The sequence below is a fragment of the Mauremys reevesii genome, linkage group 21, assembly GCF_016161935.1.
Source record: "Mauremys reevesii isolate NIE-2019 linkage group 21, ASM1616193v1, whole genome shotgun sequence".
NCBI lineage: Eukaryota > Metazoa > Chordata > Testudines > Geoemydidae > Mauremys > Mauremys reevesii.
The window spans coordinates 6,692,493-6,712,366 of NC_052643.1; the positions used below are offsets into that span (position 1 = coordinate 6,692,493).

Genomic DNA, 19,874 nt, shown 5'->3' on the forward strand with positions numbered 1-19,874 from the left:
TGCCAGCGTTAGCTGCATCGTCCAGAACTAGGCTGAGGTTTTTTCCCTAATACCTCGGTACTAAGTGCTTATCAAGAGGGAATGCAGAGAGAGGCAGAGCTTTGCAGCACTTGGGTCTCAAGTCAGCAATATGCCAAGCAACTCCTGGAGGTGCTGTGAGTCCTTAACTCCCACTGCCATCAAAGGCAGCTCAGGGAACTGTCCAGATTGTAAAATTGAGCCCTTAGTGTGTATAACCATTTAGGACCAGTCTCTGGTGCTTAGCATCTCACAGAGAGGCAGGCCAGCCCTGCTCATAATCCACCTTCTCATCCCACCCCCTGGTGAAGGGAGGTGGCCTTGTCCTCATTGTATGGGCACAAAAAGTTTCAAGCAACTCATCCAAGGCCACGCAGTGAATCAGTGCCAGAGGCAGGATTAGAACTCAGCGTCCCTGGCTCCTCACCCCACGTTCAGTTGACTGACCATGCTGCGGGCTTTCCCCACAGACGATTCTTGGAACGGTTTCAGCTACGGGCCTTTAAAGGAACTGATTTAAAGCATTAAGTGTAGAATGTTTCCAGAAGACTACGCGCACTCCCAGCCGCCTGGGGCACTTCTGCACAAGCAGGAACTGCTAATCCAGAGTCCGTTACGTTCAGTGCCGGGGGCATAGCCACAGTGCTTACCCTACGGTTTGGTTTACAAAATGGTTCACAGCTAGAGAACACACACGAGTTCAGAGCACATGGAAAGTTTGGGGTTGTTTTTTTTTTTAAAGCAACGTTACACCTGCAGACGCACATTGTCACAGAACAGCTAACAGACTAATGGGAAACCAAGTCTTCACTTGCCATATTTACAGTGCAAGGAAGCAGGATGATAAACAAAACTGCCAGCAGCCCGTCCCTGAAGGTGGCCCAACAACTCTGGATTCACAGACAAAAAAAAATGTTCTTTAGAAATTGGTCCCTTCAACCATCACTTACACAAATCATCCCGGATCTTTCCCAGACAGCGGTTCGCTCGGCACCTCCTTGGCACTCTGTACCGTGGAAGTCCTGTCCAGGGCTGCTGCCCGCCCACCCCCGCCCGCCCTCTGATCATTGCTTGAAGGCGGACTGTAGTTCCTTAAAGGCGGCTTTCCTCTGCTTCATCTCCTCCGCCTGCTTTTTCTTCTCCTCCTGCTCGGCTTTGATCTCCTCTTCGAAGCGGCTGGCCTCATTAATAGCTTGGACCTGGAAGTTCAAGCACATTTGGCAAGGGAGTCAGAGGGGCCCACCCCGCAGGGCCTCTGGCAGCAGGATTTCTCACAAAGCGCGCGAGCCAAAGCCCGGCGGGGTCTAAGGGAAACTTTCCGCTGACTTCAGCGGGTTGGGGATCGGGCCCTAACAGCGAGGCTTCTAGCCGGCCCTTTGGGCACTGCTCATCTACAGAGCACAATCCAACCCTGTCGCCTGCGAACCAGCAGCACGTGCTGGGCCGCGGCACCTTTGCTGTCCCGGCTGCGATTCAGCAGCCTCGCAAGGAAGAGCGGATGCCACAGGCAGCAGCTTTGCAGGCTGCAAGCCGAGCTCCACCCTCGGGGGCACGCAGCTGCCATTGGCTCACATAGGCAATGCACGGCAATGGGGGTGTGTGTGCGGGGGGGGGGGTGTCTGGCTCCAGAGTGGCTTTCTGTAAACCCTCGTGTGACGCACACTGGTTATACAGGACATCTGAACACTGGGCACTATGGTCAGAACCATCTACCAGTCCTGGCACACACGTTCCCTGCCCACCCTTTACCTTGTGCTAATGGAACACGCCCTCACGTTCTCCCGCCCCTCCCCGACATCACGTATTCCCCCATCCCCCTCCTGGCTGCACTCAAATTGTATTTTGTTCCCCCCCTTACTTTGGCCTCGAAGAAGCTTTTGGCTCCTTTCACGCCCTCCGTGGAGACGTCGATCTCCGAGAGCCGCGCTAAGGCGTGAAGCCCGCTGTCTTCCTGCAACTCACCCGCCGCGGCTTTGCGGAAAATCAGGAGAAACTGTCAGAGGGAAGAGGCACAACGTTGTAGTAAGTGGAACTAGGCCGGAGGACCTAAGAGAATAATCCTGCCAAGTAAGACTTGCTGCCCCGTGTTATTTATTACTGACCACAACCAAGGCCCCACGGCGCTAGGCGCTGTGCAGACACATAGCACAGCCTCTGCCCTGAAGAACGTACACAATCTCCGCCGCCGAAGAAAAGGAAAAGCTGAAGTGACTTTCCCAAGGTGTCACAAGCCAGCAGTGGCAGAGCTGGGAGACGCCAATGTCTTGCCCACTGGACCTGGCCTGATACAACTGACCCTGAACGTTTAGTATCAAGCACAAGAGTGCGAGTTAGGAGATTGCCGTGTAACCAGGAAAGACAGGAAGCTGACAGGTGAGACACTGAAAATTAGATCATTGGGCAGCGTTACTATCTTATTTAGCTACTGTAAGACCAAACACCATGAATATTCATCTTGTGAATGATACTGAGCCGTATCACATGTCGGCTGCACATCTGCTCATTAGTATTTTAAAGGCAAGTGCCGAGATAACTGCATAGAGCAAGCCAGCATGAATGCCAGCCGCTCAGGCGTGCGTGCAGCCATGTCCCTCACAGAGAATGAAGGCACTGGCAACTGCCTGGACAGTGCGTAAAGCAGGAAGATGTAATCCCCTTAGCAGCCAGGCAAAGTAATGCACTCAAGTCTCACTTCTCTTTTTGGAAGGGGATCTCATCTGATCTGCAGAGGCTTCATTAAGACGCCCCAAGAGCGGAGTGCTTTGGCACAGAGGCTGTTTATAGAGGCAAGCAGCCTGTCTCCCACAGGAAGCACGTTTAGGGGGATGCTATCCCGAGGGAGCGCCAGGGTCTCTGTGCAGTCAGCGTAAATCCCTGGAAATCTCCTGCAAGGAAGGAAGACTTTTAAATGCAAGGGGCTGCGTGTCCGCATGAGTGTCCTACCCTGGGGCTGAGACTCCGTGCTGGAGAGACCTCGAGAGCTGCAGGAATGCAGCAACCGAAACACAACTGCCCCGTTAGCCTTATCCCTTATTCAGATAGCCTGGCAGGAGTGCACAGTGCTTCACAGGCGGAAGAATATATTAATTCCCGACAGGAGCTTACAATCTAACAGACATAGCGATCCGCCCCTGGGTGGGGAGTCCCGGGGGGGAGACATTCTGGGGAGAGCAGGCCTAACGGTTTCTTATATTATCCTAGACAAGCTCCAGAGCAGAAATTGGTGCCAGCCGGAGTGTCAAGAGGGGGTCTGAAATGAGGACAACGAGGATGTGTGATGCAAAGGGGGAAGGAGGATTTTGTAGGTGAGATAGGCAGCACAGGCCAAGGCATAAGTGGAGGGGGGAAAAAGGGACACAGAAGCATCAAGGCAATAGCAGAATTAGGGATGTAAATATCGGTTAAAAAATTAACCAGTTAAAAACGGTTAAAATTATATCAATCACAGCCCAGCGTTGTGGCCTCCAGGTTGACGTTGCCAGCTGTAACGCTGCCTGAATGCAGCTTCTCTGGCATTTCAGCCCAAGCTTCTCCCCAGGACACAGCTTCTATAGACATTTCTACGGGGCACGTGTTGAATTCTCCTGCCTTCGACTGGGAGGCCATTCCCTTAGGGCCGTGGCAGGAGAAACAGGCTGGGGGATCTGGAAACTGAACGTGCACAGCACAGATATTCAGTGGTGGAGGGTTCGGAGGCACATGCAGCACAATTAGCTATACACTGTAACCGAGGGTACAAAGATCAGTGTGGAAGAGAAGAGAAGAGAAACATCTAAAAATCTCAGTATCCCCAGAGAGGATTGGGTGCTTCCATGGATTGGGCACACAAACCGGGATGGGCGTACTGCCCTGGAGCCCTTGCTTGGATACTGCTCACTAGAGAAGGCCTTACCTCCCGGAAGCTAAGTTTGCCGTCAAAATCTTCATCTACTTCTTTGATCATATTCTTCAGCCCAAGGTGCGTTTGTGATGCTCCTAGTTTTTCCATCATTAGCTTCAATTCCATCAGGTCAATGAAGCCATCTTTCCCCGCGTCATACCTAAGAGACAGAAACCATAACTACAGAGACCAGCTTCCCTTCAGAAGTAGCTATTTCAGATCCTGTGAATTTGCCTCTGGTCTTATCAGCACTCTTCTAGAAGGCCCTGTCCTATCGCTCCCCATCAGTGCTGCGTTTGCAAGCCCACCTGTACCGTCTCTCTACACCGTGGATCCATCAAATACCACGGAGTCAGTGGAGCTCAGGGACTTCAGTATCAAATGATCAGGCCTCTCCCAGTAAAGCTAAATGTTAGCTTAGCTAAAGTCTTAGCTGTCCTCCTCTGTGGGCAGCAGCCACTAGAAGGAGACATGATCACACATGATGGGTGAAATTTACCTTCCTTTCCCCACAGGGCCATGCAGCAAACCATCAGGAGGGGCAGATATAACATACTAAGAGTGAAATCCACCTCTGTACAGGAGAGCAGCAGAAGTGATGCACAGGGTTAGTATTGCCCCCTGATGCTTCACTACAGCTCCTCGAAACGTAACTCCGCAGAGCTTCATTCCAGCTGGCAGAGAGTGAATCAAAGAGCTTTGCCTGGCCTGGGATTGAACTACACACCCAGGAAATGCAATCCCCTTCCTGCTTGGGACCCTGAAGCTCTAACTTTCAATTCCCTCTCCAGCAACACAACACAACAACCACACACACACGGTAAAAGCAGCTACAGTCACCGGCATTCAGATCCAGCTTAGGAAGCTGATCTACTGCCCAATGGTACAATTTCCCCACTGTACAAAAGCACAACAGGAAGTTCACAGTCCAGAATAAAATAAGTGCTTAAAATCATGGATCTGCCTTTGTCTCTCAATGGCCTACCCCCATGCACTATGCAACCTGTTGTCACAGAGTGCAAAGAAGAGTTAAGGTACAGCTCAGCCTTTCCATTCTACTTAGTGGGTGAGTCTGTTTGCTTTCCAGCCTCGGATCCAGACAATAGCTGGAGCTTATCACAACGTCCACAAACAACGCCACGCTAAGGACAAAGACCAGACTCTGCGTGGGTGCGGAAAGAGCACGGGGCCATGCCAACCCGAACAGGGCAAGGCAGGAAGCAAGAGCAGGAAGCATTTCGACACCGCGCTACTGATGGTACCGAGTGCAATGGCCTGCAAAGAGACAAGGACAAAGCGAGCAAAGGAGGAAATTGCAGGGTTGGTTGTGGGGTTGTTTTTTTTTTTGCACCATTAAAATATTTCTTCTGCTTATTGGTCCAAAAATTGTACCGGGGGCATAAACAAAACCAGAACTTACTACAGCCGTCACTCTAAGACACGACTCGGGGAAGCCCCAGAAAGTGAGTAGAAGTTCGGGTAATGTGCCGTCACTTCCTTCAGCAGAGATCCCAAGGCCAGAAGGGACCACTGTGCTCATCCAGTCTGACCTCCCATATAACAGGCCAGGGACCGGCCCCACGGTTATTCCTAGAGCAGAGCTTTTAGAAGAACACCCAATTGTGATTTTAAAATGGTCAGTGATGGAGAATCCACCATGAGCCTTGGTTAATTATCCTCCCTGGCAAAAATGTCTGCCTCATTTCCGGTCTGAATTTGTCTAGCTTCAACGTCCAGCCATGGGATTATGCGTGAACCCTTTCCCTGCTTGATTTAAGAGCCCGTTATTAAATATTTGTTCCCCACGCAGAGATTTATAGCCTGCGATCAAGTCACCTTTTTAACCTTCTCGTTGTTAAACTGAACAGATTTAGCCAAATAGATGGAATGGCAGCACTTTGGCAGTCTCAGAACACTCTGTAACAAGCAATAGCTCTTAAACGGCTTGGGGGAAGAGAGGGAGAGAGCCTTGGCACAAGCCGCCAGGCCTGGCAGCTGAGCTGTGAATGTCAGGCATGCAGAGCCCAGCTGTAAGAGGTAGTCTTACAGATCTCCAGCTGGTGGCTTCAGCCTGTTATAGACACATCTTTATGGAGCATGGCTGCTGCACTCCAAGTTGAGTACTCAGGAGCAGGAATTTTGTTTCCCACTCTGAAGAGGGGGAGACGGCACATTCAGGTATGAAATTAGCTACCGGGACGGGAGGAAAAGCAATTAAGAGTCTGCACATTCTAGGAAAGCCTCTCCACCCCCTCAGCGTGCAGATGATCTGCCTGGTGAGCTGTATAAAACCTTCCTGTTTAAGAAATGAATAGTGGAAACTACACACCTCCCTAGAGGCTTATGATATTGTGAGGTTTTAGATGAAGATCTGGTTCCTCTAAAGTCTCCCAGGTCAATGAATCAGCATGTATTTAAAAATAGTAGCCAGAATGTAGATAGCCAGGATGTGGCTGGAAGCACCTAGTATTGAAACTCATCACCAGGCATGTACCAATGGACCTCAAAACACCCTCTGTTTCCTCTCTTAGTTTCATCTCTGGCTAGGCATTCTCTGTAACTAAGGAGTGCCTAAAGAGACATGAAGGTTTATCATCCTCAGATGCAGCCCCCCAGTCACGCTGCAAGAGAGCTGTGGCTGCAATTATTGGTCAAAGTGTTGCTTATGATCCACTGGGTCCTGGCCCAGGGGTTTCCCATAAGGATGTCCAGGGTTCCCCATAAGGACGCCAATATCCCACCATAATAATAGTCAAGGTTCATTGTGAACATGCCCCAGAAATCCCATCACAGAACACGTTTGTGCTGAACGTTTATAGCAAGCATTAAGATGGGACAGGCCGGGCTTTGGTGGCTTACTATGGCTTTGGGTGTGTTTCAAAACCACCGGAGGCATGCGTGACACCACTAAAGGCACCCGAGAGTGTCTTTTTATAGCATCTAGTTTTACTTTTGACTGAAATGAGATTGGTTTGCAATGGTATCGGAGCCCTCCAGGACACAGCCGAGTGCTCCATTTGCTCACCGCTCTCGGGGCTTAGAATGCACTTGCATTAACAGCCCCACTAAAAGGCTCCCTGCAGGGCGGAGTGGATGCTTTCCGAACGATACTTTGTGCTTTTTCTGAAACGAACACTCCAGATGCTTTTCTCCCCAGTGAAGCGTGCACCACTTAAGCGAAAGAATTTGTTGCAGTACAAGAGGAGCTTTTCCAGGTAAATCTTGCCACCACGACCAAGCATGGAAATTAGTTTGAGACCTGTGCCTTGATAATCCTCCTTCAACCTAAGCCAACCTACTTTTGAAATGGTATCACAGCTGTACACATGCTTGGAGTTGAGTGGATTTAACTTGCTTCATCGTTATCTGAAGACATCCTACAACTCTAAGTCCTACATGGTAAAATGGGCACATGTGCTATACGAGGTTCAGTGCTTGCATTACTTGGCATATATGAGATTTCTAATAAAGTGATCACTCTAAGCCCATTCAATAATACTAAATTAGAAAACACAGTACTCCAGAGGCAGATTAAATATAGGACTGGTGGGTGCATCAAGACAGCATCCACACTAACGTAGCTACGCACATCTGTTAAAGAAGGAGGAAACACTGCACTTCAGTTGTTGAATCATCATAAACTCTGAGGGGAAGTTTAAAATCTAAATAAGACATTTGATCTCCCAAACCTTTAATGTTTGGGACCGAAGACAAACCTGGACAGAGCACACAGACTACAATCGAGGCAGACAACTGGTGATATGTAACTATTAAATAAACGCACTAAGCAACAGGACTGAACCCAGAGACTGATGTCTCCGCCAATATAATGGGGTGGAATAAATAACCTAAACATTCTTATTTATCGTTCGTCTTTCTGCCATGATGTCCAGACACCGGAATGTTGTGCTCAGACGAAGGATTCCTGCTAATATATATGTCTATGTTGACACAAGAGACGTGTATGTTAAGGCATCAATTTCAGAGTAGGAGCCGTGTTAGTCTGTATCTGCAAAAAGAACAGGAGTCCTTGTGGCACCTTAGAGACTAACAAATTGATTTGAGCATAAGCTTTTGTGGGCTACAGCCCACTTCATCGGATGCATGCAGTGGAAAATACATATATATATATATATATATATATATATATATATATATATATATATATATATATATATATATATATATGGAATATATATAAATAGATATCTTCCTATTGTATTTTCCACTACATGCATCCGATGAAGTGGGCTGTAGCCCACGAAAGCTTATGCTGAAATCAATTTGTTAGTCTCTAAGGTGCCACAAGTCCTCCTGTTCTTTTTTCTTAAGGCACAGAGTAGCTCTGCATCGGTTTTCAGAACAGGAGAGATGGCCCAAGGATCAGTGTTTTAACAATGACTTCATTTCTATTGAGCAATGAGAACTGGTGAATCAGCTTACCTGATAGACACTGGTACTGAGAGTGACTATTACGCTGCTACGCCATTTACCTGCCCCGCTCCCTGCAAATGCCAGATTAATCTGGCAGGCTGTCTAGGAAAGCAGATTCAAGTTATAGCCATATTCAAAAATTGCTTTCATAAGGCACAGCTAGTGAGTTTGTTTGAAGACCTTGATGTTTTTTGTCCCTAGAATACACGTGCTGAAGCTACCTGATTTCCCTAAAGAATCACAGAAGATTAGGGTTGGAAGTAGGGTGACCAAATAGCAAATGTGAAAAATCAGGACAAGGGGTGGGGGGTAATAGGAGCCTATATAAGAAAAAGACCCAAAAATCAGGACATCTGGTCACCCTAGTTGGAAGAGACCTCAGGGGGTATCTAGTCCAACCCCCTGCTCAAAGCAGGACCAACACCAATTAAATCATCCCAGCCAGGGCTTTGTCAAGCCTGACCTTAAAAACCTCTAAGGATTGAGATTCCACCACTTCCCTAGGTAACCCCTTCCAGTGCTTCACCACCCTCCTAGTGAAATAGTGTTTCCTAATATCCAACCCAGACCTCCTCCACTGAAACTTGAGACCACTGCTGCTTGTTCTGTCATCTGCCACCACTGAGAACAGATAAGCTCCATCCTCTATGGAACCCCCTTTCAGGTAGTTGAAGGCTGCTATCAAATCCCCTCTCACTCTTCTCTTCTGCAGACTAAACAAGCTCAGTTCCCTCAGCCTCTCCTCATAAGTCATTAGCACATCCCTGGCACAATTTCACTAAACACCTGGTGTCTGAGAGTAGGTCCCAGCAACATCAGGCAGGAATTTCTCCATCTCCTTTAGCTGAATTGTTCAGAAGGACGATTTATAGGTTTGATCTGGATGATTGCTGCACCTAGCACAGGTCTCCCAGCACTGCTTGATAGTTCCCCATCAGCGGTTCTCTTAGTTACTTGGCATTTTTCATCTTCAAAGCCCTTTGCAGACATCCCCCCAACGCCTTTCTGGGACAGGCAGATATTCTTACAGGTTTATAGATGGGGAGAAGCCCCTGGTCGGAAAGCCGAGTTCAGAACTCAGGAATTCCTGGCTCACCATTAGAGTTGGTAATTCAATGACCTGGAGCGGGTGGCCCCAATTTCAGAAGTACTGAACTCCAGCTGAATGGCAGCCCCTAGCAGCCCCACTTGCTTCAAGATGGTACAAGGTGTTAGGTTTGTAGAACCAGCAGGTCAACATCTGGTCTACAAAAACGAAGCCAGAAGAGCGGTGGATTTAGAGTTTGTGGGGCCTTGGGACCCAGCTAAGAAAAATAACATTGTCTCTTATCTCCCCCCACCCACCCCCCGTTTTTCATTTTGTTTCTTCGTCCTCCTCCTGTATTATAAGTAATGGGACGTAAATGAAAATAAAGTGCGGTACCTTGATTGGGGCAGAGGGTTGGGGTGCAGGAGGCAGGCTCTGGGAGGAGGTTTGGGGGCGGGGTGCAGGCTGGGGCAGGGGGGAGTGCAGGCTCTAGGAGGAAGTTTAGGTGTGGGGTGCAGGCTCTGGGCTGGGGCAGAGGTGCGGGAGGGGAGCAGAGCGGCAGCGCTTACCTCAGGCGGCACAGTTCCCAAAGCAACCGACACACACACCCTCTGTCAGCGACTCCTAGCTGGGGGGAGCTCGGGGGTCTCCGCACGCCAACCCCCCCCCCACAGCTCCCATTGGCTGCAGTTCCTGGCCAACGGGAGCTGCACAGTCGGTGCTCGGGATGGGGGCAGCAAGCGGAAACACCCCCCCCCCCCCGAGGGGCCGCAGGGATGTGCCGGCTGCTTCCGGAGCAAAGCGGCACGGGGAGAGGGAGGCAGGGCGGGCAGGAAGCTGGCTTAGCCCTGCTTCGCTGCTGCTGGCACGTCTCAGCATGCCCCTTGGGGGGGGGAGGGCAGCGGGTCTCCGTGCGTTGCCTGGGGCAGGGGCAGCCTTTGGAGCTGACTCTTCCCCCCCCCCACCCACGCACCCACCAGGGGTGCACAGAGATGTGCCAGCAGCCAGCCACTTCCGGGAGTGGCATGGGGCCACTGACCGTGGCAAGCAGCCAGCCTGCCTGCCTGCACCCTGCCGCGCCGCCGGCTGGACTCGGGGGCAGGTTGTCAGATATTTGTCCTGCATTTTGGGAGGCCCCTCTGTGGTTGGGGGCCCCCTGCCACCGCATGGTTTATTTCATGGTAAATCCGCTCCTGAGCCAGAAAACGTATCAGGTGGTGGAGGCGGGGAAAGAGTTTAATCTTCCACTTTGCCAGGGTTGGAAACAAGCTTTGCACAGCACTGGAAAGATGGAGCTCGCTGCTTCCCGGGGATACACAACGCTCTCTGTTAGACACAGTGCAGCAGGAAGCATCCCTTAAATCTCTGCACGGTCCCTCAGACGAGCAGAGCCTTTCTGGCACTGGCCCAGGGATTAACAGAGCAAAGGCCTTGGATCAGGGTAATTTCCGGTCCTGAAAGCGAGATCTGAAAACGCCCCAGGCAATTCTCATAATTGTGCTTAGGAGTTTGGGAATGGAAAGTCTCCGCTGTGCCTTGTCTGGCCCTGTGTGAACAGAGACCTGCTTTTGAGTCCTGGCTGCCAGCGGGGGGCAGCTTGCGATTCCAGACGCCCACGCTGCTAGCCAAAGCGGAGAGCCACCTTGCAGCACAAACAAAGGCTTAGTCATTTTACACCTTTATCGGGAGTTACTGGCAGCGGACCAACATTCCACACTGCCTCCCATTAAGTATCTTGCCTGCAGAACATTCCTCCAGCCCCAGAGGACAATGCTCCCCCCACCAAGCAGAAGAGAAAAGCACATGGGGCTGCCCCGACAGCCGTGTCTCTGTTCTATTCATTGTGGACAACTTAGCATAACTCAACTTCTCCTTGCGTGTGGAACACTCTCTCCCCTGCACGGGAAGGCCCGAAGATCCCATTGGCGAGTCTCTAGCCTCTCTGGCTGTCCTGGAGTGAAATCAGACCCGTGAAACACCGACCTGGGGACAGGTCATAGAATCTCAGGGTTGGAAGGGACCTCAGGAGGTATCTAGTCCAACCCCCTGCTCAAAGCAGGACCAATCCCTAGACAGATTTTTGCCCCAGATCCTTAAGTGGCCCCCTCAAGGATTGAACTCTCAACCCTGGGTTTAGCAGACCCAAAGCTCAAGCCACTGAGCTATCCCCCACCCCCAAGGAACCCACCAGTTGTGCTGGCTCCAGAGGTGGCAGCAGAGGGTCCGGCTTCTCCTCTGCAGGGCGCTGAACAGAACCATTTAATTCCCCTGTTCAGAATTCCCTGACGCAGCCCCATGACAATCAGTGACCCACGCGGCTGGGATCCTCGAGCTGCTGCAGTGACTCCCGCGTTGGAGAGGGTGGACACAGCAAAGAGATTCCCAGACAGACGTGTATCCCTGGGCTTCGCTCCTCCAAGAATGCCTAAAAGGGCCAGGCCAAGCCTGCCTTGCAGGGAGGGGTCAGCCTCACCCTCCCCTCCAAGCCACAGCAGCTCCGGCGAGGATCAGCTGGAGGGCAGTGCCCTGACTCTGATCCTAGTGCTAAGCACCCAGCAGGGAAATTGGGCTCTTAAGATATGGACCAGTCAGCGCCTCCACTGCCCTCAGAGCTCAGTGGCAGAGGGATTTCTCGGCGCTGTCCAGCTGCAGGAATCCGGCACTTCGCCATCGCCAGCAAAGCACAGGCGAGCCGGAAAACACGCCCGTGCCCACCTGATCATTTCCTTTCTTCCACCAGGAAAGACCAAAGATTGGTCCCACCTCGTTCATTACCACAAGCAAGACTCTCTTCCCTCTGAGGGAGGGGGGAGAAGTTGTGTTTAGGCTCTGCAACAAGCAGTCCTGGCGTGCCTAGCAGCTTTGAAGCTGTCACGCTAGGGGAGCGGAGGCTTTTCATAGCAGAGCCTAATAACTGAGCCAGCCTGTGACTCAGGGGTGCAATTTGCTTTGGTAGCAGCAATGGTTCTCTCAGGTAGGGTGACCAGATGTCCCGCTTTTCTTGGGACAGTCCCGATTTTGGGGTCTTTTTCTTATATAGGCTCCTATTACCCCTCACCCCCGTCCCGGTTTTTCACACTTGCTGTCTGGTCACCCTAGTTCTCGGACCTCTCACGCCACATGCTCTGTGGACTTTCCTACTATAGTAGAAGAAAGGAAGTTCTCATGGAGGCCTGGGTACATTTGGTTGAACATGTAGTTGATGACAAAGCCAGCCTGGGAGAAAAAACAGCTTCTCTCTAGACTGGATTCTCACCAAACAGCAACAAATGCAGCTCCAATGCAGCACCTGCCTTGAAGATCCCACCCCGAATTAGGCACATGCCCCTATTTTCCTCTTCCTTAAGTTATTCTAGGGATCCATTTTAACTTCATGTGTTAGCCTGGGCTATAGAGCAAATCTCCCCTCTCGCTAGCGTGACTCACTCTTTGCGAGCCAGGGCTGGTAGCCGCTCTCTAGCTGAAAATCCCGCCGTCCTGTATGTAACTCAGTTCTTCCTCTTCTCCAAATCAGCGGGGTCAATTCAATGTAGCATTTCAACCGAGCCTCTGTCTGGATAACATTAAATACACCCTGTGGATGAATTATTGCAGTGTTGCAAATTCCCACTGTTTCCTAACTTGGAAAGAGGGATTACCTCTCCTGGAGACAGGCGTTAATTGTGCTCCTAATCTCTGGCTAAGTGGTAAATGACCCCATTATTAGCAACCTCAAAAGAAGCATCATTAGCGCATTTCTGTGTCAGAAAGGTCAATCAACGGCTCCTTCAAATTCTTTGCTAGCGAGCTCTTCCTGCTTGCGTTACTTAAGTCTTCCCCAGTTCTTTGCCTCGTTAAATAGGACCGTCCCAGGAACCCTTCATAATTGAAAACAGCCATGTTTACCAGTTTGGCGCCAACAGATCTAATAGGGATTTGGCCAGGCAAGAGGACAAGGATGAACTGTGTTAAAACCAGGCTCCTAGAGAGAGCATGTCCTTGCCCTGGTTTAACCCTATCCACACTGGGTTATCTTTGCTGGCACCAACCAAGCAGGATTTTTTTAGAAGTCGGGACATCAAGCCGGTGTAGATGGAATCTGGCAGGTTCCAAGATTCTAGAACCTTGGAAGTAACGGGGCTGCAATCAGAGGTGCTGGATAGGAGGGGATGGAGAGTTTCTCTCTCTGAGGAAGAAGTATCCCCCAATCTGCCAACTCCTTTCAGGAAGAGAGCATGGAGCAGAATTCAGCAACATCTAACAGCATTTTGTCTGACATTATATATTATACTGTAGGCAAACAAGTACTGATTAGATCTCTACCACAGCTGCTTCAGGGAAGAGAGATGACTAAGTATGTGACTGACCTATGCTATAGAAGCAGATGACTGTATTTCCTGTGTCTTTCTAAGCCTCTCGTTCTATGGTCTCCTTATAAAAATACTTGATTGCTGTAGCAGAGAGAAACACACACACACGCCCAAGAGACTGCAGAAAGCAGCGAGCTCATTTCACATTAAGTTTAAAGGTATTTGAAACTTACTGAACTAAACGCAAGTATGGGGACAGCAGCGTGGCCTTTTGAGCGGCAGCTAATAAATGCAGAACCAAAAATACACCCCCCAACTCAGAAGAAAGCCAGTGGGGGTAGAAGAGGAACAGCCTGCAAGCACATAACGGAGGAGAAAAGCAGAACTAGAAAAAAAAAACCAGCACCGAAGGAAGAGAAGTAAAACCTCTAAAGCAGGAACAAGCTAACACAGCTTTGGAGGTGGACTGACTTTAACCTTTACCTATGTGGTTCTGGTGACGAGGAAGGAGAAAGAATTTAAGGCTAACCCTTTAACAGAGGGATATTCATGGGCAGAGCATTACTTCTGCAACCTTTTCATTTTACAATTTTTCATTGTTACTTTCCCTTCCGGACATCTACAGAAATGCCTTAAACTGACTTAGGAAGGAGGCGAGGGGGTGAAGTCTGGGTCCCCCAGGTTCTGTTACACACACACACGCTCACTCCTGGGCTTTGCAGGCTCTGCCACAGGCCCGCACAGCTACATTACAAGCGATTAAAATCTCATGTGGTTCTGAGCAAGTAGCAATTTGCTGAATTCAATGCGACATCTAAGCGACTGTCTGAGAGCCTGATCCAAAGACCCAGGAAGTCAAGGAGACACTTTCCATTGACTTTGACAAGCTCTGAATCACATCTCGGGTTAATACCCTGAAAGGGAAGCAGGAGGAGGGAGAAAGAATGAGAAACAGTCCATTCAGTAGGTTTTAAAAATGAAGAACAAGGGAGATCACACATAGGTAGATTACAAAGCAGCTAATTACAAAATGCAGGGGTAATGCTAGGAGATCTCAGGACCCAGACCGGTAACCCTTACTCACATGAACTGTCCCAATGATTATGAAAAGTGAGCTCTGGAAACCTTAGTACAAACACACATTTAGAAACTGAATGCCTTGTGCTATGATTAATCACTTCCCTAGCACTGCGATGGCCTTGGGCGCTGGTGCACCTCGCTTCCTCCTGTTCTCTAACTGTGCCATAGAACAGTTTAGTCTCCCCTGGGCTCTGGTGCTTTCGTTTAGTTTTGGTTGTTGGGTTTAGTCTGAGGGTGCTGGGTGGTGTCGGTGGCCTGTAATATACTAGATGAGCTGATTGTCCCTTCTGGTCTTGAACTCTACCACTCTTTGATTCCACTAGGATCCATGGGGCGAGTATACACCTCAGGCCTCAATGGAGAAAAACTTCCCGCAGACCCTCATCGTTGATCTACCAAATGTCTGTTAACGCAATCGGAACGGGGGCAGTCTTGTCACTGAAAAAGGCATCTGTGGCAAAACAGGAGCAGCAAATTCATCTATGTCAATGAGAAAATCTTCGGCAAACAAGTCAGATGCAGAGAAATTAACACAAGAATTTGACAGGCATTGTCACTGCCTTAGTTTTCATCAATATATAGACAATACAGGCAAATCCAGAAAGTAACCTGAACTTGTATTCTGGCTACCTGGATTTGCCAGTGGTTTGGGGATTTGGAATTCTCTAGATTTTGCTAGTTCTCCAAGTTACGCCAGCTGCACTGGCTTGATACACAAGAATGCAATTTGCTTTGCTTTACTCTGCAATCTTGCCTAACAGCTCCCACACAGGCTCTCATTCCTCATGCTGCAGCAAAATGCTCGGAAGTGTGTTCAACTAAGTAACGTAAGAACAAATGAGTCGAGTGTGTAGAAACTGCTCACTCTGTAGTTCTGTAATCAGAAGCAGGCGTTACAGCTGGGCCAGAATATGGCCAGACACAGCTTTTGGCCAATAATGCAGCATTTCCTCATTTTAGGCTGCAACATACAATGCCTATCCCTGCACAGTGGGTTGTACTCCAATTTTAAAAGAACACACACAGATCAGAACTGGTCCAAAATTAAGATCTCAGTAGCCAGGAAAAATGAAAATTTCAGCAGAAACAGATTAACAAACCCCAAACAAACATTCCAAAACAATGCAGCAGAACTAGGACAGTGCAAAGAATCTGGAAGTGAATTTGACTAGGAACTTACTGTAAACAAAAGCAGAACTAGCCCATTTTTAATGTCCAAGCAGAAAAACAAAACGAAAAAAGCCCATGGTAGTGAAAAGTTACTGGAAACGCTTTGTTTGAATAAGTAACATTTCAGATTTTGTAAGAGATGAGGAAACGTGTCCCGTCCCCCCCCACAACAGCATCTCCCTTAGTTCCATCACTGTATTTATTTTAAAATCAGTGTCAGAGTTTAAAGCCAGAAGGGACCATTAGATCATCTTGTCTGACCTTCTGTACGTCACAGGCCATTAAAATTCACCTACTTACTCCTGTGTGGAGCCCAATTAAGAGCTTATGGACCAATGGCCTGAACAGCCTTATGTTTTTTTAGTGCCGCCTCTCAAGTTAACACACACAAACTCTCTAAATATTTGTTCCTAGACTGATTTAGCTAAACCCTGTTTAAATAAATAGCTAACAACATATGTCATGTCTCAGCTGGATGCTCATTTAAAATAGTTGAGCAGGAAAGGTCAGGATTTAAAGAGTAATGACCGGCCCTTATATTGATGGCAGTAGCATACACAGAGCAGCATCCTTTCCACCTATTTCATCCCTGTTCCTACACCTATTGAAGCCAATAGTAAAACTCCCAGCAGTGGTGCAAAATTGGGCCCTTGAAGCATTACACAATTGACCAGGCACATTATGGGATTTTTCCACGTTGCTCTGAAGCATTTGGTGCTGGCCAATGCCAGAGGCAGGATGCCAGACTACATGGCCCATTAATGTGATCTGTATTCCTGGAATTTTAACTTGTTACACTGAAAAGGTAATAAAAACGAGGAGTCCTTGTGGCACCTTAGAGACTAACACATTTAATTGAGCATACGCGGATGCAGATGCATCCGATGAAGTGGGTTTTAGCCCAGAAAAGCTTATGCTCAAATAAATGTTAGTCTCTAAGGTGCCACAAGGACGCCTTGTTCTTTTTGCTGATACAGACTAACACGGCTAGCACCCTGAAACCTGAGAAGGTAATGTTTGAACAGCAAGTTACATATAAACCGATTTTTACAGAGGAGATCCAGCCTATTTTACTTTTTAATGTTGCAGCTTGTAACTTAACCCATAGCCTGCAGAATTCTTATGTTTCCAGAAGATCAAAAGTTACTTTTCAGTTTCCATGAGAAATTTCTACAACTCTAAGGTTTATTCTCTGATAGTCACCGTTAGCGACTAGTGATAACTTATTTGAAGCACGCTAGTGCAGTAATTGTCAGAGCGCGAGCCTCAGGAGGGACTGAACGGAGACCAACCGAAAAGAGGAATACAGCAGAAATTAATAGAGCAGGAAGTGTTGCTCTGATGTGTGAAATTTATTGCAATGTCAGGTTTTTCTAAAAGTTGCCGCCTATACTCTAACTATACTAAAATGAGCAATGTCTGCAAAGCATAACGCCACAGGCACAGCTGGGTTTGTTGGGAAGAGATATAAGGATTTTCTTGTTAAATCCCAAACGAGAGCAAGTCATCTCCAATTCTGGAAGCGGAACCCCCCCCCACACACACACACTTTCCTAAGCTTTAACTATTACAAAAGCAGAACTAGGTATTATCTCAGCATGCAGCAGAAATGCTAATCACCCTCACACCACTAGCCCTTCTTGTGCAGGGTCAACTTCTTCTGTAGATGTCTGGAAGCTTCACACCTTTGCCAGACTCACTTAAGAGAAGAGGGGAGTTTGTGCAGATATCTTTTCCCTCTTCTATCCACAGGCATGTTGCACACCCTGCTTTAAATCAAAAGCCCAGCCTCTCTAATGCAGCTAGGTCTGGCATCTTTTGGGGGAGGAAAAGGGGAAGTCCTCATGCTTCTAATGTAACAATTCCTACTCCCCCCAGCGTCACATGGCTGTGATCTCAAAGCCTGCCAGAAGCCAGCAGAACAACCCCCCACCACACTTGTGCATAGGTCAGTGATGCCCCAAGGGGCAGATTAGTGTCCCAGGGAAATTCTCCCCCAAGACAGAGTTTGTTCTTCCCCGGGGGCAGGCGATGAGGATGGAGAAGTGGTTGGATTTGCTCCCCAGGAGGGGAAGGAAGGGGGCTGGATTCCCCCAACCAGAGCTTGATCCACCAGGAAAACAGGTGTCTCTCCCCAGAGGCAGGAGGGCTGGGGAGGAGGATCTCCATCATCTCCACCCGGTACTCGGTGTTTGCAAGTGGCTCCATCCATGCCCTATCGTGTGTGGTTGGGGGGGATCCCCTTCTTCTCCTCCCCCCCCCACCCCCCGGGCTTTAGAGGGGTCACTTTCCCGGTCCCCAGCACCGGCTGCGGGGGGCAGCTGCTCAATTCCTCAGTCCTCCTCTTCCCTGGAACTCACTGTACCACCTTACATGGACCCCAGGCCCCCATGCGTCCCCTGCCCGCCCGCCCCGGGAACCCACTTCCCGCCCCCCCAGCCCCGGCCGCTCCCTACCCACTGGCCACCCCATATGCCCCGGCCCCAGGTGCTCCCTGCCCACCCTCTGCCCCGGGAACCCCTGCCCACCAGCCTCTCCCTGGCCCGCTCCTGCCCTGCCCCGGGTTCCCCTGCCCCCGGCCACCCCGTACCCCCGGCCCCAGGAGCTCCCTGCCCGCCCCATGCTCCCCGGACACCCCGTGCCCACTAGCCGCCCTCTGCCCCCCCCCCGACCCCCACAGCTCCGGGCACTCACTGCCCCCCGGCCCCGCCGGGCACTCACTGCCCCCGGCCCCTGCCCCCAGGCACTCACTGCCCCCGGCCGGCCCTGCTCCCCTGCGCCCCGGGCACTCACGGCCCCGCCGCCCCGCGCCCCCCGGCCGGCCCCGGGCACTCACTGCCGGAAGAGACGCTCCATGTCGCGGATCTGCCGGCGGGAGAACTCGCGGAACTCGGTGTAGGGGTTAAAGACCTTGCGGCCGCCGCCCGGCGAGAGCTCCCCGCCGCCCTGGCTGAGCTCCGTGCGCCGCTGCAGCTTGGCGCTCAGCTCGCCGTCCGCGCCGCCGCCCAGGGGCTCCGGGCCGTCGGGCTCGGGCTCCGCCGCCTCCTCCCCGTTCTGCCCCTCGGGCCCGCCGCCCTCCTCCTCGATCTGCAGCCGGCGGCCCAGCTTGCTGGCCAGCTCGTCCGTGGCCATGGTCCCGGGAGCCCGATGCGCGGCGCCTGGCGCGGCCGAGACTCTGCAGCGGCGGCGGCGACTGGCCCAGCTGATTAGCCGGCCCCGCCCACCCAGCGCCACTGACTGACGGCGGGGCCGGCTGCGGCGGGACCGAGCCACACCGCACGGCGGGGGCGGGCGGGACAGACAGACGGGGCAGGTCGGTGCACGGTGCAGGACAGACAGACAGGAGAGGCAGGCTGGACAGGACAGGGGCTGGGGCACAGGACACAGACAAGGCAGGTCGGTGCACGGTGCAGGACAGACAGACAGGAGGGGCAGGCTGGACAGAACAGGGGCTGGGGCACAGGACAGACAGACGGGGCAGGTCGGTGCACGGTGCAGGACAGACAGACAGGAGGGGCAGGCTGGACAGAACAGGGGCTGGGGCACAGGACACAGACAAGGCAGGTCGGTGCACGGTGCAGGACAGACAGACAGGAGGGGCAGGCTGGACAGAACAGGGGCTGGGGCACAGGACAGACAGATGGGGCAGGTCGGTGCACGGTGCAGGACAGACAGGAGGGGCAGGCTGGACAGGGCTGGGGCAATGGACAGACAGACGGGGCAGGTCGGTGCACGGTGCAGGACAGACAGGAGGGGCAGGCTGGACAGGACAGAGGCTGGGACACAGGATAGACAGGTGAGGTTGGTGCACGGTGCAGGACAGACAGGAGGGGCAGGCTGGACAGGACAGGGGCTGGTGCACGGGACAGACGGGTGAGGTTGGTGCACGGTGCAGGACAGACAGGCAGGAGGGGCAGGCTGGACAGGACAGGGGCTGGGGCACAGGACAGACAGACGGCGCAGGTCGGTGCACGGT

At 51.1% G+C, this 19,874-nt stretch overlaps 1 protein-coding gene across 1 annotated transcript; it reads right to left on the reverse strand.

Moving 5' to 3' along the window:
• Window positions 1–746: 746 nt before the first annotated feature.
• EFHD2 (EF-hand domain family member D2) lies at window positions 747–19,119 on the reverse strand. The gene is made up of 4 exons (XM_039508869.1): window positions 18,735–19,119; window positions 3,911–4,058; window positions 1,877–2,011; window positions 747–1,217 (listed from the first exon to the last, which is right to left on the reverse strand). Exons 1-4 carry the CDS (start codon window positions 19,028–19,030, stop codon window positions 1,083–1,085), a joined length of 714 nt encoding a protein of 237 aa, XP_039364803.1. The 5' UTR covers window positions 19,031–19,119; the 3' UTR covers window positions 747–1,082.
• Between the last annotated feature and the right edge of the window lie 755 nt (window positions 19,120–19,874).

Excerpts from the sequence above, each read along its gene's own strand:
- EFHD2 (XM_039508869.1), bottom strand. The coding sequence starts at position 19,030 with ATGGCCACGGACGAGCTGGCCAGCAAGCTGGGCCGCCGGCTGCAGATC. Across the intron at positions 4,059-18,734 it reads ATGGAGCGTCTCTTCCGGCA|GTATGACGCGGGGAAAGATG; the intron begins GTGAGTGCCCGG and ends TCTGTCTCTTAG. Across the intron at positions 1,218-1,876 it reads AAAGCTTCTTCGAGGCCAAA|GTCCAAGCTATTAATGAGGC; the intron begins GTAAGGGGGGGA and ends TTGAACTTCCAG.